At 37.6% G+C, this 24,168-nt stretch overlaps 1 protein-coding gene across 2 annotated transcripts in view; it reads right to left on the reverse strand.

Moving 5' to 3' along the window:
* ND-B17.2 (NADH dehydrogenase (ubiquinone) B17.2 subunit) overlaps positions 1 to 23,693 on the reverse strand; it is a 94,379-nt gene extending 70,686 nt beyond the window's left edge. The window contains exon 1 of one of the 2 annotated variants that reach the window (XM_067141270.2): positions 23,459 to 23,689. In XM_067141270.2, coding sequence (XP_066997371.1) covers positions 23,459 to 23,553 — 95 coding nt within the window. In that variant the 5' untranslated portion in view covers positions 23,554 to 23,689. Of the gene's footprint in view, positions 1 to 23,458 lie in introns of both variants that reach the window. The other variant, XM_067141271.2, reaches the window with a different exon arrangement.
* Positions 23,694 to 24,168: the final 475 nt, after the last annotated feature.

The following is a 24,168-nucleotide window of genomic DNA, read 5'->3' on the forward strand; positions in this document are numbered from 1 at the left end:
CCGAATGTTCACAAGCAGTTTTACCATTCAACACACCAACTAATTTTCTGCTTCTTGAATCAGTGGTTTCGTTAATGCTCACCCACAGTTTCTCGCCATCACATACTGCCCAAAATCTTTGTAAAGTTTCTTCGTAACATTTTGGAAGATAGTTTTCCCTTAATGTGGAGTCGTCTCACAGCTCAAAATTAATATATACTGTTAGGAAATTTCTCAGTCCTGGATTATTTAATTTGCCAAGAGGAATGTCAGTGCAAACAAATGCTCTGCATAAATCTAAATAATATGGGAATATTTGGATAGGCCTACATTTGAAGTAGCTGGTTCATCTATTAGTAATTGTCGCGAACGTACATGCAACGCAACCGCAATGTGCATATTTCCCGATAAATGCTGCGTTACTTGACAACGTTGATCTGCACTTACTGTTTTAACACATGGTTGGCAAAACAGTACTTTTCCAACTGTAGTGAAAATGTTTTTAAATTCCCCTGCGTATTGTTGAAGATGCGATCTTGTACTGAACTTTACTTTTGGCATTGTTCTGCAGATTACACATGCATTTAGAGCAAATCAAGTTTCAATTTTTTTTTAAATAGCAGCAGACAATGAAGGAAATATTTCTGCTCTCTTAGAAATTCAGAAAGAATCACACGACCATGGGAATGATATATGGACCCGAACAACTAACTTTACTCTTAGGAGTGACATAATCCCACTGAGAATATCTTTCCAGTCCCCAGAACACAGTTTAATTTACGCTATACCCCATCACCTTATCTCTCTGCGATTGTCTTTCGCTGACATTCTATAAACAAAACCAGAGCTGGCTGACTAATAAGAGCGAGTAAGAATGCTAGCTAAGGTATATTTAGTCAGTGACCAGCGTATCTTCGAACTTCCGGAGGGAAGTCCATGAATAGCCACAACATTCAGAAATATGACGTATAAGATTCACCGTCAAAAAACAAGACTGTAATCATAAAATGAGAATATGAACACCATTTTATAACAGTAGCATTTTAAATTGTATTGAGTAACAAATATTGGTGATTTATGTGCTTATTATAATAGATTTTCTTAAAATATGTATTCACATCGGAAAATTGTGAAAATATGTGTATTTATGTGAAATAAGATTAGGTTTTAATGCTTGGGGATACACAATATGAATAATAAACGTTGTAAATTGTGTTAAAACATGTGCAAAAATAATATGTAATTACATAAAAAAATCTGCTCCCTACCTATTACTACCAGCACTTTCTTCTTCTAATTTAGCCACCTCAGAGGAACAAAGAAATAAAGATCGGTGGAAAACGGTAAATAAAAATGTAAACAGATTCTGGGATGGGTTTAAAGAAATTGTTGAGGAATGTGAAAACAGGTTTGTACCATTAAGGGTGGTAAGGAATGTTAAAGACCCACCTTATTATAACAGAGAAATAAAGAGACTAAGAAGGAGGTGCAGACTGGAAAGAAATAGAGTTAGAAATCGCTGTGGAAGTAAGGAGAAATTGAAGGAACTTACTAGAAAATTGAATCTAGCAAAGAAGGCAGCTAAGGATAACCTGATGGCAAGCATAATTGGCAGTCATACGAATTTTAGTGAAAAATGGAAGGGTATGTATAGGTATTTTAAGGCAGAAACAGGTTCCAAGAAGGACATTCCAGGAATAATTAATGAACAAGGGGAGTGTGTATGTGAGGATCTTCAAAAGGCAGAAGTATTCAGTCAGTAGTATGTAAAGATTGTTGGTTACAAGGATAATGTCGAGATAGAGGAGGAGACTAAGGCCAAAGAAGTAATAAAATTTACATATGATAACAATGACATTTACAATAAGATACAAAAGTTGAAAACTAGAAAAGCGGCTGGAATTGATCAGATTTCTGAGGATATACTAAAGACAATGGGTTGGGATATAGTACCATATCTGAAGTACTTATTTGATTATTGTTTGGTCGGAGGAGCTATACCAGATGAATTGAGAGTTGCTATAGTAACCCCTGTGTATAAAGGAAAGGGTGATAGACATAAAGCTGAAAATTACAGGCCAGTAAGTTTGACATGCATTGTATGTAAGCTTTGGGAAGGCATTATTTCTGATTATATTAGACATGTTTTTGAAATTAATAACTGGTTCGATAGTAGGCAATTCGCTTTTAGGAAAGGTTATTCCACTGAAGCTCAACTTGTAGGATTCCAGCAAGATATAGCAGATATCTTGGATTCTGGAGGTCAAATGGACTGTATCGCGATTGACCTGTCTAAAGCATTTGATAGGGTGGATCATGGGAGACTACTGGCAAAAATGAGTGCAATTGGACTAGACAAAAGAGTGACTGAATGGGTTGCTATATTTCTAGAAAATAGATATCAGAGAATTTATCTGACCCTGTAAAAATTAAGAGGGGAATTCCTCAAGGCAGTATTATCGGACCTTTATGTTTTCTTATATATATAAATGATATGAGTAAAGGAGTGGAATCGGAGGTAAGGCTTTTTGCGGATGATGTTATTCTCTACAGAGTGATAAATAAGTTACAAGATTGTGAGCAACTGCAATGTGACCTCGAAAATGTTGTGAGATGGACAGCAGGCAAAAGTATTTTGATAAACGCGTTTAAAAGTCAGGTTGTGAGTTTCACAAATGGGAAAAGTTTTCATTACTGTGTTGATGGGGTGAAAGTTCCTTTTGGGGATCATTGTAAGTATCTGGGTGTTGATATACGGAAAGATCTTCATTGGGGTAATCACATAAATGGGATTGTAAATAAAGGGTACAGATCTCTGCACATGGTTATCAGGGTGTTTAGGGGATGTAGTAAGGATGTAAAGGAGAGTGCATATAAGTCTCTGGTAAGACCCCAACTAGAGTATGGTTTCAGTGTATGGGACCCTCACCAGGATTACCTGATTCAAGAACTGGAAAAAATCCAAAGAAAAGCAGCTCAATTTGTTCTGGGCGATTTCCGACAAAAGAGTAGCGTTACAAAAATGTTGCAATGTTTGGGTTGGGAAGAATTGAGAGAAAGAAGAAGAGCTGCTCGACTAAGTGGTATGTTCCGAGCTGTCAGCGGAGAGATGGCGTGGAATGATTAGTAGACGAATAAGTTTGAATGGCGTTTATAAAAGTAGGAAAGATCACAATATGAAGATAAAGTTGGAATTCAAGAGGACAAACTGGGGCAAATATTCATTTACAGGAAGGGGAGTTAGGGATTGGAATAACTTACCAAGGGAGATGTTCAATAAATTTCCAATTTCTTTGAAATCATTTAGGAAAAGGCTAGGAGAGCAACAGATAGGGAATCTGCCACCTGGGCGACTGCCCTAAATGCAGATCAGTATTGATTGATTTGATTGAAGGGAATTCTCCTTTTAAACTCCTGTGTTTCAACCACAATCTATAGCAAACTAATAACATATTCTTCCCTGTGCAATTTTTGTGCTAAATTACTTTTAAACTGAAACATGAGAATATTATTTTGTCATTGTATCTGAAGAGAAACAGCAAACCATAGACATTAGCTGTCGCAATAATAAACACTGAATCAAATGGTTGGTCTCCAAAAAAGTTCAATTGTAATTCCACCCAGACCACTGCAGAATACTTACATACACCTCACAGAACACTAATGTTCTGGGGAACACAGCTTGGGAACTCTGATGTAACAAATCCAGACCAATGGTCTTGTCACCACCCAATACTGTTGCAAGGTATACTAGGTGTCTGTAGGCTGCTTAACAGCTCTAACCTTAGGCCAAATGCCCCCAGAACCCCTTTACTTGCCCCTAGACCAATGGTTTTGTCACTAGCCAATGGTCCAACCAACAGAGACCAATGGTCTTGTTACCAGCCAAATATCTACCCAAACCAGACCAATGGCCTAGTCACTAGCCACACATAAGTTTGTAGACTTGTGAGGAGTGTTATTAGTCGTGAGAGTCACGCCATGTTGGATTGTATTTCTAACCTCTCTTTTGAACACCTCCCCCTAGTAAAGTTTTTACACTTTACCATACTCTCACAGAGATCAATTATTTAAGACCTCTAAAAATGCAGAAGAGTTCTTCTCTGTTGTCAAGGCCTGTCTCACAGGGGATCACTACTTCACCAACTGGAAGTCTACTAAACTGCACTGTGCTCCACATACTGGATTTTTTTTTGTTGCTATTTTGTTTTACGTCGCACCGACACAGATAGGTCTTATGGCGACGATGGGATGGGAATGGCCTAGGAATGGGAAGAAAGAGGCCGTGGCCTTAATTAAGGTACAGCCCCAGCATTTGCCTGGTGTGAAAATGGGAAACCGCAGAAAACCATCTTCAGAGCTGCCAACAGTGAGGTTCGAACCCACTATCTCCCGGATGCAAGCTCACAGCTGCACTCTCCTAACCGCACGGCCAACTCGCCCGGTCATACTGGATTTAGTTCATGACCAATTAATGTAAGAATGGCTGTGAAAGGAATCTCGCTGGCCAAAGCTGGCATCCTTTATGTACACTCACATGAACGGCGATTGGCTAAAACTTTCTTAAGCCAATGACGAAGAAGAATGACCGAATGAAAGAAGCACATTATCCTAGAGATTTCTTGGCTAGTTAATACACAGAGGTTATTCTATACTTTGTCAATAAAAGAATGCATATCTATGCGCTTTGAATGAGTTTAAATTATAATACTCAGTACAAACTGTTCTGAACGCTGAATGTCACTATCCTAATATAACAGAACTATAGTATGCAAGTTCATAGGCAAAGAGTCTACTGGACGAATGTAAATTGAACCGTCAACCTTGTGCTCATCAAAACTTTTCAAGACTTAATAGTTTCTAATAAAAAAAAGTTTAATATTCCATTGTGTTTCATCAGAATGTTGAGGTTTAACTGAATATTCAAACTCTTACTGAGCGAGGTGGCCGTGCTGTTACGGGCACGCAGCTGTGAGCTTGCATTTGGGAGATACTGGGTTCAAACCCTACAATCAGCAGCCCTGAAAATGGTTTTCCATGGTTTCCCACTTTCATACCAGGCAAATGTTGGGGCTGTACCTTAATTACGACCACAGCCACTTCCTTCCCACTCTTAGCCCTTTCCTATCCCATTGTCACCATAAGACCTCTCTGTGTAGGTGCAACATAAAGCTAATTTTTTTAAAATTCAAACTCTTGATATTACTAAAATACTTTTGTACTGCAGTTACATGTAGCATGAATGAGTCAGAACACACTTGAAAACATGTTTTCCAACTAAGTTCATATAATGTGAAGCACAAATTATTTTTCAAGTTATAACCTCATAGATAGAACAGAGTTTTTGTTGTTGTTGCTCACAAAAGTTTGTCTCTGCCTTTGTCTTTCATTCTTTTGCTAAATGTAAGGAACAGCCTGCAGTCCTCTTGTTAGAGCCTGCATGAATTACAGATGGAAAATGGCAAAATTTTACTACAAACCATTATTCTCGTCGTTATTCCGTATTGAAAAATAGCTAATCACGAAGTTTATACAAGGAGTAATTTTAATACCACCTATTCAATACAAATTTATTCCACTATAGTGTGGTTAAATATACATGGAAATTATGAGAAATTTGAAGGGTACATGTTTTGCCCACTATTTATTGGGCATCATCAGCCTCAATCAATCTTAAAACACACATGGTCTAAGGAGTCATAATAACTTACATAAAACGTATTGATGAATATTTACAAGTGTTAATACTATGGATGCAAAATGTTTACAGTACAAAAATATTGAGTAAAACAGAACTTATACTAAAATCAGTTTGAAAATTGAAATTTTCGTCTAAAAGCAATAGTCACACATTGTTTTTAAAAAGTAATCCATGTCTGACACTGAAACAGATCTTTTTGATGAAAAGCTTGAACAATATATATTACATTAGGAAAACAGAATATAAAAAATAAGGCGTCAACAAGATAAGAACAAGATGGTTAAAAGATACAGTCATGTTTGAGGCCAATATTTAAAATAAGGATGGAAGTAAGTAGTTGAAGGTGGTATAGTTTAAGATGTCTTGGAAACTTGGATAGAAATCGTGGTATGTCGTGAAGAGCTAAAAATCATCAAAGAATTTGCCGTAAAACGCTGCTAAAATATCAAATAAAAGAAGGTAGGCTGGACGACAATTTCGTGTAAAAAGAAAATGCCTCCTGTAGCCGTGGATGTCCGTAGTAAACAATGTTGTCAATTTATTCTCAAGATGTAATGTATGTAACGCTGCAGATACATTAGGACATACATTATTACATCTTGAGAATAAATTGACAACATTGTTTACAACGGACATCCACGTCTACAGGAGGCATTTTCTGGTTACACGAAATTATCGTCCGGCCTACCTTCTTTTATTTGATATTTTAGCAGCGTTTTACAGCAAATTCTTCGATGTTTTTTAGCACTTCACGACATACCACGATTTTTATCCAACTTTCCAAGACGTCTTAAACTATACCGCCTTCAATTCAACTACTTATTTCCATCCTTATTTTAAATATTGGCCTCAAACATGACTATATACTGTATCTTTTAACCATCTTGTTCTTATCCTGTTGATGCTTTATTTTTGATATTCTGTTTTCCTAATGTAATATATATTGTTCAAGCTTTTCATCAAAAAGATCCATTTCAGTGTCAGACATGGATTACTTTTAAAAACAATGTGTGACTATTACTTTTAGATGAACATTTCCATTTTTCAAAGTGATTTTAGTGTAAGTTCTGTTTTATTCAGTATTTTTGTACTGTAAACATTTTGCATCCACAGTATTAACACTTGTAAATATTCATCAATACGTTTTACGTAAGTTATTATGACTCCTTAGACCATGTGTGTTTTAAGATTGATTGAGGCTGATGATGCCCAATAAATAGTGGGCGAAACATGTACCCTTCAAATTTCTGATAATTTCCATGTATATTTAACCACACTATAGTGGAATAAATTTGTATTGAATAGGTAGTATTAAAATTACTCCTTGTATAAACTTTGTGATTAAAGTTTTACTATTCGGCACTTAAGATTACTACCTGCAGGTACCACTTGAAGTGCACATATCTAGCCGTGGCACGACTGTCCTTTATTTCTTTCGGATGACATGACAGTGGGCTGCACAAGGCTACTAACTTAGGAACTAATGACGAGACCATTGGTCTGGATTGGTTAGGTTCAGCTAATGAAAAGACCATTGGACTCTGAGGGATAGCAAAGGGGCAGATCAGAGCTGCAAAGTGACCAACAGGCATCTACAATCCCCCAGAGTGACAGCAGCACATTCTATGCTTGACAGCTACAAAAAAGTAAATTTGACTAAACCATTGGTCTGGATTGGTTAGGTGTGGCTAGTGACAAGACCACTGGGCTGGGGGCAAGCAATAGTATCCCCTAGGGCAGGGATGGCGGTGGCACACCGCACAACACTAACATATTTCGTGTTTTTAACATGCAATAAATAGGTCGAAAATCTACCAACATTACGCTTTAATAAAGAAGTATGTCACAATTAATTCTATGGCCATATTTTTTTAAACATTTTATCAGGTTAAAGCAAAAAATATTTCTTATTCTTAAAACTTACCTGTTTCAGAAATGCAATTTCCAGTGTTGTTTGCAAAAAAAAAAAAAAAAAAAGCGTAAGGCTTTTAGTGCCGGAAGTGTCCAAGGACATGTTTGGCTCGCCAAGTGCAGGTCTTTTGATTTGACACCCATAGGCGACCTGCGCGATGTGATGATGAAATGATGATGAAGACGACACATACACCCAGCCCCATGCCAGCGAAATTAAACAATGGTGGTTAAAATCCCCGACCCTACCGGAAATCGAACCATCGAACCCGGGACCCCTGTGATCGAAGGCCAGCATGCTAACCATTTAGCCATAGAGCTGGACGATGTTTGCGAAATAAAATCATGAAACACTCAGTCGAATGGATTTATATACAAAGCAAAACCTAAATAAAGTAAAATGCGGAGGTTTCATGAGTATTTTAAAGGAAAATCAGCGATGGCACACTAGAAAGTAAAAAGTAATAAAGAATACCTTAAATGACATGCTACTGGGAAAAGGTTTGCCATTCCTGCCATAAGGCGACAGCAAGAGCATTCTACATTTAACAGTGGCAAAAAGGTAAATCAATAAACTACACCATCCCCGGCATTAAGGTATGTTTGATAGGAAAATCCTGTATGTTCCATAGGAATATCTTGTTCTTGTGTTTCGCCGTTATTTCCTTTACAGCTTTTATTTACCTCCTGACTAACAATTAGTTTCTTCTGCATGGGTTGGTAACAATGTGTGCACTGATTTCTGGAAATGTCATTTTCCATTATATCTCAGCCAATGAGGCAGTGGTAGTCGGTGCAACACTTAAGGTGCGGTTTCCTATGTGCAGCGGTCGCATGCGTTGGACGTATGGCCTTGTCAGTTTCCATCGCGCAGTTGGTGCGCGCGCCTCAGAAGGGCCAGTCTACTCGTGCAATGGCGAGTGTTGTGACACAAGCTTGGTTGTACATTTTAAAACAACAGGAAATGGAAGACAGTATCATGATGGAAATAGAAAGAAAGAGAAGGAAGAAGGTAGATAATATGTATTTAAGGAGAAACGAGTAAGGATATCATTCCAATTTAATTTCCAAGCACCTACTGGACGATGAAATAAAGTTTCATCATTTTTTTCGTTTTAACGAGATATCAGTTTCAATTTGTATTGTCTGCAATTGAAAGTGACATAGAGAAACTTCCGTCTAGAAGAGTGAGAAGAGTAATTTCACCCAAAGAGAAACTTGCTGTGTCCCTGAGGTAAGAAATTTTAATAAGAGAATACATTATTTTAAAGTCACCACCACACGCAATTAATCCAATATTATCTGCTTTTATTTATAGAATATGCAATATTAGACATGTTCATAAAAACATAAAATCGACTTTATAACTCAGAGTGGTTAATTTATACAGTTATATGACAATTTGTGAATTAATTATGTCTGGTGATGACTTATTTTATATTTATACAGGGTGTCCACCAAATCCAGATTTTAAAATTCCCTGACATTTCCCTGTTTTCCAGACATAAAAACCAGTTTTTTCCCTGACACATGATGAGAAAAAACAATTATAAAGGAAGTGTCGGTAATATTAAAATACATTTTTAAAACATAACATCCAAAAAAATAAATGAGCAATCAATGTGCATATTAAAACTTGGAAGTTTAATTTAGTCTGATTAAATTCACTTTAAGTATTTTTTACATGTATTACCAATACTGCTTCAGCGAAGAAACTTCTTTGTAGCCACCAACAACTCGAGCTTCTGCCATCACCCTCCACTTCTTTTCTTCTAATTCTTTCAGCAACAAAGCGGCCTTTCTCTTATTTTTTGCAATGAATCTTCTACTTCCAATATTTCACGTTTCTCCTTTAGATTTTGAACGTACAAAGCATGAGCACTCCTTGCAGGATGGAGCATGTTATTAATGGAGACCTTTTCAATTCCACCAGGGTTTGGGATAGAATCATATATTATTCTTTGTGCTACAAGGGATACTTGTAGCATGTTCTCTACTATAATTTCTTTATTAACAGGAATACCACATTCAAGTGAAGCATTTCCATGAAACAATATTAGTATCATTTTGAGAAATGAAGGCAACTTTTCTGTTTTCAATTTTACTATTGGAAGAACAGTGCGAAGCCAAAAGTGATTAACCTCTCGTCTTTAGAATACAAAGAATTCACTTCTTTCAAAGTATCATTCTCACAAACAGAAGTGAACTCCCTTTGTACATGAATGGATTCATTACCCGAGATCCATTTGTTTTCAATAAAGGCATTTAAAGCTATCCTTAGCAATCTGCTGCTTAGAGGCTACTTGGCTACACTTGGATCGAAACAAGAAATTAATTTAGTCAGTTTATATGCTAGCGGTGAGCAGATGCGGCCAACAGCTGGAAACTGCAGATGATGACGATATGCCAGCGGTGACCTTTCCAGTAACTATTTGCACAAAGCTACCATTCCTCTTACACAAGCTGTGCAAAACACTAATATATCTCTATCATTTAATCCAGGATTGCCACGAAGTGCTCCTTTAGCAGCATAACCTATGTCAATTTTAGATGCAGGCAGAAGATTTTCTTTACTGTCTAAATACATTTTAGGAGATCTTCTGAAGACTGCAGTGACTCAGACTTAACAAACCTTGTCATGATATTTATCATCAATGAAAGGTTCATAAAGGAGTGATGCAAATGGGAGATCTGTCTGAAACTTTTAGGAATGGTTCCAAGTCTCCAACAAGTGATAATAAAAATGACAACTTGGCCTTAAGAACCTTATCTTTTAAGTGAAGTTGATATTATTTTGAAGCTGTTACAGCTTGGGATTTTCTTGTTTCTGTTTGTTCCTTCCACATATTTTTCAACATTAGGAAGGATATCTATAGCATGTTCAATGACTTGAAAATTTTCAAGCCATCTTATAGCACAACATTTCGAAGGAAATACGTTTGAATCTGAATAATGTATATAATCAGCACGACTTGCAGGAGCGTAGCAAAACAAGAAGTGAAGAGCACGAAGAAATTCTGCAATATTCCACTGGGTTTCTTTTACTGCCATTTTATATGAATTGTGCACACTATGCAAGCCACAAGATCCAATGTTCAACAAAATAGGAACATCTAGATCATCTAATAAATTACCAAAATCCTGAAGGAACTTTTTATTAACATTTGGACCATCCACTGAAATTTGTAATTTTTTTAGATAGAGTCCTTGCTGTGCTTGCAAAAAACCATTTAACAAATCTGAGGAGGTAGAGTGACCAAGAAACATGGAATCAAAATAAGAAGTGCATACTTCATTAGTATCAGGATTGAAACAATGAACTACAAGATCCATTTGGCCTATCTGAGAAACTTTATTCAGTGACTTGTCAAACCCAACGGTGAAATGTGTGCACTTACTACCCATCTCAAGAACTTGTTTATGGAAATAGAGCGCCAATCCACGAGTGATTGTATATGCAACTTTTGTTCCGTGCAGCTGAACTTTCGAAGCTGTTTCAGAGTCTGGAAACATTACTGGAAAAAACTGAGAACGTAATATAGGTCTAATTCATCGAGCTCACCATTCCCCAACAACACAGAATATTCAATAGTAAGCAGATCAAAACAATGAAAATTCGATCGATCAATCATATAGCTATTGATATTATTGATTACTTCACATTCGAGATCACACTAACTTTTCATTAAAATTTATTTCTGGCATAAAACACATGCCCTAGATTAATGTTATAAAAACTGAAAAATGTGTTTGTATTACACAGATAAATATGGTATGTCAATTTTATCTGGCAGAAGAATAAATTTCCAGATTTTTTCCTGAATTCCCGGACATTTCCAGGTTTTCCCGTTAATTATTGAATTCCCTGACATTTCCCCGTTTCCCCATATGGGTGGACACCCTGTTATATTTCATTGCTTTGACAGGAGTTGGAATTATATGGTAAATAATGAAATTAGCATATTAAAATTGAACAAAAATACTCATTATTGACTTGTTGAAGGGAATACAATAACACCATTATTGGTAGGTGCCCTAGCTTTAGTCTCCAGCTCCATCACCTGGCTTCAGACTGTAAATAGTCCGGCAGTTATTTTACTGACAATGCCAAACTTTTATAAAAGAGGTCTATTTCGTCATCCTTTTGTACATTGTTAATAGACTCCAGTAACTGCAGCCTTTCTTTACGTGATTGGTCGAAAAAGTTCTCAAAACTACTCTCAGTTCTTGGCAGTTTTCTTTTGTTTTTGCCACTGCTCGGTGTTTCAAGGGACGGATCTTCGTTTGGTGCAGATTGCACGTCTTCTTGGAATGGCCTTGCCATTTCTTCCATATCTTGAGAATCCGCAGCCTCAATGCTTCCAACAGTCATCCTTTCCGACTCCACAAATTTAAAAAAATCGAGAAATGGAGCCAAATGCCACTTCCGCTTTGTCTGTGCCCCCGATCCCGTTCCAAGCTCCTCCTCCTTGTTCTGCCTCTTCCAGGTATCTCGAATGGATCACCACCTCTTCTTGCAGAATTCACCTATAAAGCAATAAATAATACTGCACACCAGTAACCTCTTTGCGTGCTTAATACTAATTTTCCGTAATTTTCATTTCATATCATGTGTGATTGCAATTCTTATTTATGAGACTTTACTTTTATTACCTATTCAATTCTATTTTCCAGTTACATTAAATGTATTTGAATTAATAATAATAATAATAATAATAATAATAATAATAATTAATACAGCACCTATACTGTAATGTTATCCTCTTTTGCAGGTACTTAGCAACAGGAGAAGCCTTCCATTCCCTGAAGTACGCTTTTAGAATTTCTCATAGTTACGTAAGTTTAATAGTTAAAGAGATTGTTTCTGCAATTTGTACAAGACTGCTCAACGTCCTGATGCCGCCACCAACAGAAAGTATATGGAAGTCGAAGGCCACTGAATTTTGGGAAAGATGGCAATTTCCTAATTGTGTCAGAGCAATTGACGGGAAACACATCCGGATTGTATGCCCTTCGAAGAGCGGGTCTCTGTTCTTCAATTACAAGAACCTTTTCTCCATTGTTCTTTTGGCAATCGTGGACGCGAATTACAAGTTCGTTGCAGTTGACGTTGGATCGTATGGAAAAGAAAGTGATAGTGGAATATTTGCCAAGTCGAATATGGGCAAAAAGTTGTATTCGAACAATTTCGACTTTCCACCAGAAGCAAATTTGCCAGGTTCTGCCAGATGTAATTGTTGGGGATGAAGCATTCAGGCTTCACAAGAACATTCTGAAACCATTTAATAGGTCCCAGGCAAAGGAAAATTTTGAAAAGGCAATTTTCAATTACCGTCTATGCAGAGCCAGGCGTGTTTCTGAGAATGCTTTTGGTTTACTGTGCCAAGTTTTCAGATTGTTTTACTCCCCAATCAGAGTTAAACCTGAAACCTGTGACAAGTTAGTATTAGCTGCATGCTGCCTCCACAATTTAATTAGGGAATATTGTCAATGACTTCTGACAGAAAACAGTGAAACAGCTGTGAGGAACATGACACCTCTTAGTAGAAATGGAGGATTCGCCCAGGCAGAAGGATTCCAGGTTCCAGATTCTTTCATGGATTTTTTTGTAGCAGAAGGCAAAGTTGAATGGCAAGAGAGAGCAATTCAAGGCACATAATTAGACCAGGGATTTGGTATGGACAGCTATATTTTTCACTACACAGTAAAACCTCTTCAAGGCGAAAGCTTGTCCGAAGTGGAAACGTTTCGCAGTTCCTGTGATTATAACAGTCTTTATTGCATTATGAAATTTGAGTAAAGTGGAATCTGCATAACACGTGAGTGGAAAAGATTTTATTTACGGATAATATTATCGTATAATGCGGATAAAATTATTGTGGCAATGAAATCACTTCAGTTCTGTGTTGTACTGTACGAGCAAATACTGGCCATGACGGCCACATTATGTTCAAACCATGATCATATACACGAACTTCGGTGCAAAAGTGACGCAAACCAATTTACCATTCATTGATTCTCACTCTTCCAAACTGTTTAAATTATCGTACCCAGTTCACGGGTGTATTCATAACAAGAAAGAAAAACCAAGTGCGTGGATGTGTAGTGTTGTGAAATATTATTATTATTATTATTATTGAAATCCGTGGATCACTTGCATACATCACTCAAGATATTCGAGTGGCATTCAAGAATAGATATTGATATGCTGTTAATGTTTTCTTTCATAATTTTCCATTTTTTCCAAATGCAATGCAGAAACAAATCTATCGGAAAGCAAAATCGGTTCCTTGGAATTCCGCCTTCATCTGTATATATGTTTTGTACATAACGCACTTTTCCGCTTGTATAAACGTGTTCCATTTCAATATTTTAAGCAGTTGTGAAATTATGTAAACACTGTCAAAATAATTCAAAATAGAGAATATTCATATCAATTGGTATTCACAAAGCAATGTTTCCATTGTACGGTATGATTATTTGTAATTTTTATATTTATTATAAGCATATGAGTCATTAATTAAAATGAGATGTTAAAATAAATATAGTGTTTTTTCAAAAATATCCGTTCAAGAGCAAATAATATACTAATTTTTGTTTCCCACTATTCATAAAATGCCATGTGACTTGAAAACTTTTGTAAAAACATTGTGTAAACATTTTATAAAAATGAAACTGTGGGGCAGTTTAAAATAATCACTCATCTGTTTTATCATTGAAATTGGAGGCTATTTCTTCCCAGATTTTGTCTCGGAGCACAATATTTTTATAGTCCTGATGGGAGCAGTCATATAGTTCCCATCTTCTGGAAACAAACTCAATAAATCTCGCCTCTTCGTCTTTAGAAAAGCTCATCATGAGATAATACACGCACGCGTCCGTTGCACCCGACTGGTATACTCAGCACTGCCTGCGTCTACTGCATGCGATGATTTCTAGGAGCTGCACGAAGGAAACCAGTCCTACAGCATTCCATTGTAGGAGTCAGGGAGGGGATGGATGCAGTAGCGGTCGGCAGCAGACGCATGCGACCGCTGCACATAGGAAACCGCACCTTTATGGACAATGGCGCAAGCATCATTATATTACGTTAAAAAAGTAAATGTACTTCTGGGGATGGGCTAGTATATCCCTTGTAATCGTAATGAAAACATCTCTCCTCTGAAAGCAATTCCTGTTATGATTTGAATCAGTTAACCTTCAATATAATGTTATTAAGCTTGAGTGCCAGATAGAAAAATGTTACTGGTAACCTATAAAGAGGTCTTACATTGGAACAAGTTTTTCAAATTCTGGTTGTTCTGAACCAATAGGATTGTTCCATGAATAAAATAATCTTGTCATCTGCATATTTAATTTTTGCATCCTACCACTGAATTTTCAGGGTGAAAATCACTTGGCTGTCAAACTAATGGTTCCAGAAGAGTTGCACTGCTGGATAAAGAGGCTGAGGTGAAAAGCACAGAAATTCTGTATGTGGAAACTGTAGTACTTCAGGACGACTCCTAACTAGCTCCGACAGAGAGCACTGTGACGGTTACATATAGTCCGCTGTTCTTAGCGGCTTAATGAGGTCAGAAAGCAATGCTACCAATTGCAGATGTACACAGAGTTTGTGAGAAGCTAATTTTTCACCATTGGTTTCTTTACAGCATATATGCTGAGTGAACTGAAGCATAAGGGGTGAGACTTTGTATAATTTATCATCAATGGTTTCTTTAGAAAACTTCATCACTACTGGATTATCTTTAGCATTATGCCAAGTATAGACACAGAAGAGGTTAGAAAATTCATCACCAGTGGATTATTTTCAGCATATATGGCAAGTGAGGTGAAGCATAAGGGAGTTAGACTTTGTTTGAAAGTGTTTGCATATTCATTTATAAACACTGGTTTTGAAGTCTTCACTGTGCCATAGTTCGTAATGACAGCTATCTAGGTAAGCACATGTACCGAATTATGGGAGTGTCATCACATCATATTGAATTATTCAGCCAACATCAGCATTCATTCAGATGCCTATTTCATAAAAAAATATTAACTGGTTAGTGGTATTCTATGGTTACATTTTACCAGGTTGTTCGCATTTTTGGCAAGGTGAAAATAGTGCAAATATGATGTGAAATGATACTTAAAAGTAGATGGGAGGAGTGATCCTTCTTCTATGTTTGCCAGGGACTCACCAGCCTAAGACTAGAAGTAATCTTCTTTATATAGAAAAATTAAAACCGACACTCTGTCAATCTCTGCCTCCCATAAGCCCAACCCCTCGTCCAAGTCATGAGAGGTGGGCAACGGCATGAAATAGGGGTTGTGTACAGCGGGGCTGTGTGTGCCCCAGGACTGTTACGGTAGCTGTGAAGGCCCTTCAGGAACCCGGAAAAGTGATGGCTAACAGGGCTCTGATGAAGTCCTCAATGACTGTTGTGGCGGAGAAGGAGACCTTTGGAACGGCAGAGCTGGCAGACGAGGCAACCCTCTTCCCATGGGGTTAAAGAAATAGGGGGAATCACTGCCTTGTGGTGAAGAGGGATCTTCAAATGCTAAGGGAGACGACCCCTACGGAATACAGCAGACTTGGAGGCTCAGATAGCGGCCCCACCACCAAGCTCGGGTGTTGTGGGCCAATAACCTGCACATCTTAACTTAAATTATTAAAGAAACTGAAGTGAAACGAAACCAGGTGGATACCTCGATGACAAACTTTGGCCCGAAAAAGAAAACGAGAATTGGTTTTTGGAATGTAAGAGCTTCGACAGAGGAAGGTAGACTAAAGAAGGTTGAGAAAGATATGCAAAATTAAGGCTTGGAAATTCCTGGCTTCAGTGAAGTGGTGTGATTTTGGAGAGATTACGATGCAAAATGGGAACACATTTATTCTGGACAGTCTGGTGAGAATGCTGGACAGAGAAATGGAGTGGGTATGTAGCTAAGTAGGACATCCATGAACAGTTTAATTGGATGGAGTCCCATCTCAGACAGAATGAGGAATTTGTTAAGCAACAACAGATCTGATGCCGATATGAAGGATCAATTTTACCACCAGCTGAATGAAACTATGAAGAATATAATATTGCTATTATTATGGGTGACATGAATGCGAAGATTGGGTCAAATAATGAGGGACTAGAGCATGTGATTGGGAAATATGAATTAAATTAAATAAATGATAATGGATAGATTTTTGTAAATTTGTGTGCCAGCCAGGAAATCGTGATTGGAGGGACATTCATTCCTCACAAAAGGTGTCTTACAGTTACATGGGTTATCACAAGATTACAAAATAGAAAAATCAGATCGACCCTGTAGCTATTAGTAAGAAATTTAGAAGATCATTGACAGATGTGAGGAACTGAAGAGGAGCTGATGTTGGCAGCAAACATCTAGTAGTAGCTGACCTTAAATCGAAAATAAAGGCTGCATAAAACAAGTTTGCAACTAGAAAAAAAAGAGGTTCAACATACAAAGGTTAAACAATGAAAAGAGGCGGGAAGAATTTAGTTTGGAGTTGAAAAATCAGTTTGAAATCCTTTCAAATCTCAATGAAGAGGAAGAGTTGAGTGTGGAAAGAACTTGAGAAAATGTTAAGAATACTTATATACAAACATTTGAAAAAGTAATTGGTTACAGGAGCTATCAATAGAAAGACTGGATGTCTGACGAAACAAGGGGACTTAATTGGAAAATGAAAAGAAGCACATGTTACAGTAAATCAAAGCAAGACAAGTTAACAGAAGTCAGAAGCTCAAATGAAATATTCGGAAATTGACAAAATGTTTAAAAGGTGTGTTAGAAGTGATAAAAGAAGATTGACCAGCAGTCACAAATTGCAGAGGAAGCTGAGAAGAAGGGTGATATGAAATAACTCACAAGGATGTTGTCAAGGGGAGGTTATAGGAAGAGTAAACCAGTGAGAGATGTTATCACAAGAAGATCAATTGAGAAGATGGCAAGAGCATTTGTCAGAAATTTTAAACAAAGATAATTGAAACGAGTAGGAAATGCAAGAAGTAAATGAAGGCTTAGATAGTGAAGACTCAAGAATAAAGCTAGATCCCAACAATGGATGAAGTTAGGTTAGCAAACAAAGAATGTTAAAGCAGCAGGTATAGATAATATAGATCCAGAAATACTAGAAGTGAATGAAGAGGCCACCATTAATATGGAAAGAAAAGAATTCCATCTGACTGGAAAGAGGGATGGATTGTGAAACTTCTCAAAAACAGGTGACGCCACAGTGGGTAAGACCTGGAGAGGAATAACACTACTGAGCATACCAAGTAAAATTCTCTCTAGAATAATTCTGAATAGTGTGAAGGATTCAACTGAGCAGCAGCACTGAAAAGAACAAGATGGTTTCCATAGACAACTCAGGTGTGTTCATCTAATACGCTGAGAATAATTCTAGAGCAAAGTAATGAATGGCAAGCCGCATTGTACTTGACATTCATTGATTTCAAAAGAGCATTTGATTCAGTAAACATCATCAATGTCCCACTCCAGTTGCCCAGGTGTGGTTAACAAGCCTCCTCCACTCCTTTCTGTCCTTCCACTTTTCCTACTCCATTACTTCCGCCACGTCCAATTCAACTTCTCTAATATCTTTCTAAATCTGATCCATCAACATTCTTCTCAGTCTTCCAACTGGTCTCATTCCCTTAAATTCTCTTTCCAATTCCCTTCTTGCTACCTGTTCTTTTCCCATTCTTTTTACATGTCTGAACCATCTCACTCTTGCTTTCTGTATTTTCTGTACTAACGGTTCTATATTTAGCTCTTCTCTGATTTTAATATTCTGGATTCTATCTCTTCTCGTCTTTCTAACCGATGTTCTAAAATATTTCAAGATCTTACTATCTTGTCTCTTATTAGTTACCAGCGTTTCTAGTCCGTATGTTACAATTGGTATGAAACTCTGTTTATAAAATGTTAATTTCATTCCCTTGGGTACTTTGTCATCCCATAAAACTTCTCTGACTTGATAAAATGTTGTACCTTTACTTCGTCTGTTATTAATTTCAGGGTTGATTTCATTACTTCCATTAACGCTACCCAGATAAGTGAACTGTTCTACATTCTCTAACCGTTCTCCATGTATGTTCACTTCGCTTCTCTTTTTCACAGTGCATGACTACAGTTTTTTTCTTACTAATTACCATTCCAAACTCCTTCAGATTTTCATTCCAAATGTCCAGTCTCCTTTGTAATTCCTTTTCTCCCATTCCCCAAATCACCACATCATCTGCAAACACCACAGCATTCACTTCATCCGTACTGATACTCTGTTTTACACGTTTTATGACTTCATCCATCAATACAATAAACAATAACAGCGACAGTGCACTTCCTTGCTTGAGACTTTTTTGGTAGGATAACAAGTTTCAGAGTCACCACTCTCCACTTATACAATGCTTTTACTCTCATGACACAACATTTTTATCATGTTAATTAATGATTTTGGTACATTCCTTTCCAGTAACCATTCCCATACATGTTTTCTCTTAACTATATCATAAGCTTTATCCAAATCCAAAAATACGAAGACGATTTCCTTGTTCCTTTCCAGATGTTTTTCCATTATCGTCTGCACTATAAATATCAAGTCTATTGTTAATCTATTCGGTCTAAAGCCATATTGTTCTTCCTCTAACTGTGTTACTATTATATCCTTCAGTCTTTTGTCCATGACTTTCTCCATTATTTTCAGCCCATGTGATAAAAGGGGGTTATACATCTATAATTTTCGCACTTCTTCCCATTTCCTTTTTTGAACAATGGTACAATGCTTCCTTATTGCCAATTTTCAGGTACCCTTTCATCCTTGCATATGACACTGACGGCTCGGTATAGCCACTGTAGTCCACTGCTTGCTGCTGCCTTAATCATATCAGCATTGAATTTGTCTTTTCCACTTGCTATACCTTTGGCCATTGCTTTCACTGCCCCTTCAAGTTCCAACCACGTTATCGGATTCTCTTCTTATTCTCCATCTGTTATTTCCATTTTCTTATATCCTCCTTCTTCTGAGCAGTAATCCTCATTATAAAGTTTTTCAAAATACCTTCTTAAGACCCTTTTCGTCATGTACTATGGATCCATCTTCTCTCTCTAATGCCTTGATTTTTTCTTTTCGATTTTATTACTCTGTATAATAGTTTCTGATTTCCTCGACTATCTTGCCCAATTTTGTTGGTAAACTCTCCCCAACATTTATCCTTTTCTTCCTTGATACTCCTCTTTATTTGCAGTTTCAATCTTTTGTATTCCACATGTAACCTTTCTATCTTATTCTCACCCCTCTGATACGTTTTTTGCTTTTCCTTATCCATTTCTTTCTTCACCTTGTTCCTTCCTTTTATTTCTTATTTTACTTTGTCCACCACCGTCTCTCCTTTCCCTTAACCTTTGCTTTTGTTTTTCTGCACACCTCAATTGCTGCTTCCACAAATGTGTGTCTTAAATTGCCCCACTCTTCTTCTTCATTTCGTATTTCAGTGTTAGGCAACTTCCTTTTTATACAATCTTGGAATCCTATTCTTTCATCCTCCTCCTCCAATTCCCATATCCTGATCTGTGGTTTCTTCTGAAACAAAATTTTAGGGATTTTTACTTGTTTTAATTCCACATTTAATAATCTATGATCACCCTCCATACTTTCACTGGGGATTATCTTCTATCTATCGTGGAGGAGGCTGGGGGAGGAAGACTCAGGAGAGGAAAAGATGGAAGTTACAGTAATACAAAACCATTGGTCTGGATTGGTTATGGAAGGGGCTGGACAATCCGATTGGTTATAATAAGCTAGGGTAGGGCCTTGACAAGACAAGTGATCTGGGGACAACCAAAGGGGGTCTGGCGTCGCAAGTCCAAAGGCTAGAGCTGCAGCAGCCCACAGTTTGTTTTCTTTTTTTTTTTTTTTTTGCTAGTGGTTTTACATCGCACCGAGACATATGTCTTATGGCGACGATGGGATAGGAGAGGCCTAGTTAGAAGCGGCTGTGGCCTTAATTAAGGTACAGCCCCAGCATTTGCCTGGTATGAAAATGGGGAACCATGGAAAACCATCTTCAGGGCTGCCGACAGTGGGGATTCGAAACCACTATCTCCAGAATGCAAGCTCACAGCCGTGCGCCCCTAACCGCACGGCCAACTCGCCCGGTAGGCGAGCAGACCAGTGGTCTGCAATGGTTAACGTAGGGTTGCGGCGATAGCAGAGCATTCTATGTGGGTTAGTGGTGGAAGGCTGAATTACAACTTTGGGTAAAAGGCCTTAGACCTCCAGTTTCCCCTGTGCAAACACCATTCGCCTACACTGGTTAAGATCGTGTTAGGGCAATAGCAGCGCATTCTATGCGGGCTAGAGGTGGAAAGCTGAATTACAACTTTGGGTACATGGCCTCAGTCCTCTAGTTTTTATGAAAGTAAATGTTCTTCTGAGGGAGGGATGGAGGATTCCCAGACATTGAAATGAACACACCTCTCCTCTGAATGGAATTCAAAGTAAGATTTGCTGCCTAATAATGTTACAAAGCTTGGGGTACATGGTGTCTATTTTTCCCGTTCGCAACCATGTGTTGCACGCTACGACATCGTGTGAGCCACGATATGTTGGATTCTTAAACTCTCTTTTGCGAACTAGTTAGTAAAGTTTAACCTATTTTATTATAAATGTAGTAATAATACATACAGTGTGCACAATGTGCATTAGCGTTAGTCCATAATAAGCCCACTTATTGAACAGTCTCAACCTACATTTACTAATATATCTTTTGCATAATTGGTCACACACACAAACTCTCTCTCTCTCTCTCTCTCTCTCTGTACATTCAGTTCATGAAATATAATGCTCCCACATAGCTTGAAATGAAATCCGTGAACAGCCAATCTGGTGACAACGTGCCTCAGTTGATAGTTTACTTGTGTCCATCTCTTCCAGCCAATCTTGACTCAGTTGAGAAGAAATAGCAATAGCCTGTGTCATATGCGGTACTAGCTGGTAGCGTAAGTCCGCATCGTAGATCCTTGATAAAAAAGGATCCCTCACAAGTTCGTAAACAAGCCGCGATTTTGTAGACTCTGAAACACCCAAAGCTCGTTTTAGTTATCTTGACTTTACCTTTAACAAGTCCTCTAAATCTCTGAAGCTCAGGAATTTTCTTACAATCTCAAGCCCATAGACTAACACTGGTAACACTTTCACCCTGAAGAGCACCATAGCTCTCTTAATTGCAATTTGAATAATTTTCTCTATGTCATTCATTCTCTTATTGCTGCGACCATTCTAGATCTTAGATGGATTGAGAAGATTCGGCCTGTAGTCTGAATGGTCACACCAAGGTATCCGATGATAATGACTCTTGGAGGAAGAACATTATTACATATTTGTTCAGTGTCTGTCTGTTTCCCACCTTTTCTGAATACCACTAGTTCTGTTTTCTACTCAATCATAATTTAGTTTGTTTGACGATTCTGCTAGTAAGTTGCAGCTCTGTTATATACTCTGCCGCTATTGCCATGTCAACTGCATAAATGTACATTTTTGTACTGCCCCTAGATCAGAGGTGAAAGCATTGAATAATTTACGACTGAGTGGGTCCCCATGAAGAAAGTTACTCCAATCATCTGCGACATCCAGTTTGACGTTCCCACTCAAAACATCAAACTGTATGTAGTTTTCGGCCAGCAGGTTCGATATAAGCCTAAGTGTTGTAATTTCAGACTTTCCGATTAACGTCTCACACTTGTCAATGTGGAGCCTCCTATTCACCGGGTCAAATGCCTTTGCGGAGTCGATGAATACAGGTACTATATATAATCTGCCTCTTGGCATTTCCAGGGTAAGTTGAATGTGATCCAACAAATTCTCCACAGCAACACTGTTGATATTATCTGTATGAAACCAAATTGTTCCTCTGGTAGGTAATGGTAAATGTTGAAATACGATACTAATTATGGCAGGCTGGTGGGTTTCCAGCTGTCACAATGAACACTACTACCTATCCTAAGATAACATTAACAACATTCAACTTCCTACCTTGCGTATTTTTAGCACAGGAGCACTCCTGAAATAATACATTTTCAGCTTCCAATTTATATTTAATTGTATGAATTTTGTTTTGTCTTTATACCTTTGCACTTACCACTTATATTTCTGAAGATTCATTTTCCCTTCAGAATAAGATGCAATTTCTTAGAATTCATTTCTTATTTGATATTTGTAACAAGTCCTTACTAATCAACGCCTTTTCTGTATTCACCAATAATCACTACGAATACTGAATAGCTTTACAAGTGAACTGAATCAGTTAACTGTTGCAATACATAAAACAATTAACAATGACCGTAACAGATTACAGTTTGAATTTAATTCCACAAACAATAAGTAAATTCAAGAGTCATGTTAATGCTACTTTTTCTATTTACAAGTGAGCTCAGTCAGTTAACTGCTGAAACACCTAAAACAATTTCAGCAATAATAACAGTATTTTGTAACCAATTTCATTTTGAATTTAAACTAATAAAAGTAATATACCTCAAATGGAGACTAAACACGTTAATTTACCTACTTCCACCCGTTGAAACTACGTTTAAACCAATTTTGACCACTGTCACGACCAGTTATTAAAAATGTTGAGACTTTTCCCAACCCTAGGTCACATATAATAGGTTACGGTACCTGCATTTCCTGCAGCCTTAAAGCAGACTTCTGACCCATAATCACACAAATCTTCCAGAGACAACTCTCGGCACAATGAAAAGCTCTATGGCTACAACTTCTTAACAAGCAAAACTGAAATTCGTGCAAAATACACTGTAGTTGTTCTCTCTAACTTATATCAATATATCAAACAAATCTAGACGACTGACCTGTACAGTGAAGAAAGTGTCCCCCTAATACCTCCATTGCTTCGAATAATTTCGAATAGTCGCGCAACCTTATCAAGACCCAACAACTTAGCCATATTAACAAAACTATCCTTTATAAATTACAACAACACTTCAGCTGCCTCACATACACTACACTTGTTCAACACAGAAGAGTGTCGACCACCTCGAACCCACTCGCGCCCCTCTCACAATCCAAGTGAATACAGACACAGTTCTTCTTCTCCGTATCCAACTTATTCTTCTCCTTCAAAGAAGATGGGCAATTTATATTCACCCAGTCACATTAAGGATTATAAAACATACTAGCAAGATACCTGTGCTTCGCTACGGTATTATATTGAAATTTATAATTCAATGCTTATTGTTTTAGATATATACAATCCGCCGAAATTCGCGATCTGACTCGTTTTCTGCGAGAATCGGCTAAAATACGCGATCTGACTCGTTTTCTAATACATTACGGCAAGTTTCCTCCCATTTTTCAATCTTTCTTTCCAGCAATCGATTTCGTACTTCCCGAGCTAGGTTCAGGTATTAAACCCGGTCAGTTGGGTCCTTAATTCTTTGCCATCTTTTCCTATAAGCATTTTTAATATGGATAAAATCCTTCAAGGGATCCGGCGTGGTGTCGTCTTGGGTGCCTTGGCGGTATTGTACCCGCGGCCGGACTGCATTCTTAGTCATTACCC

The sequence above is a fragment of the Anabrus simplex genome, chromosome 2 (genome assembly GCF_040414725.1).
Source record: "Anabrus simplex isolate iqAnaSimp1 chromosome 2, ASM4041472v1, whole genome shotgun sequence".
In the NCBI taxonomy this organism is placed as follows: domain Eukaryota; kingdom Metazoa; phylum Arthropoda; class Insecta; order Orthoptera; family Tettigoniidae; genus Anabrus; species Anabrus simplex.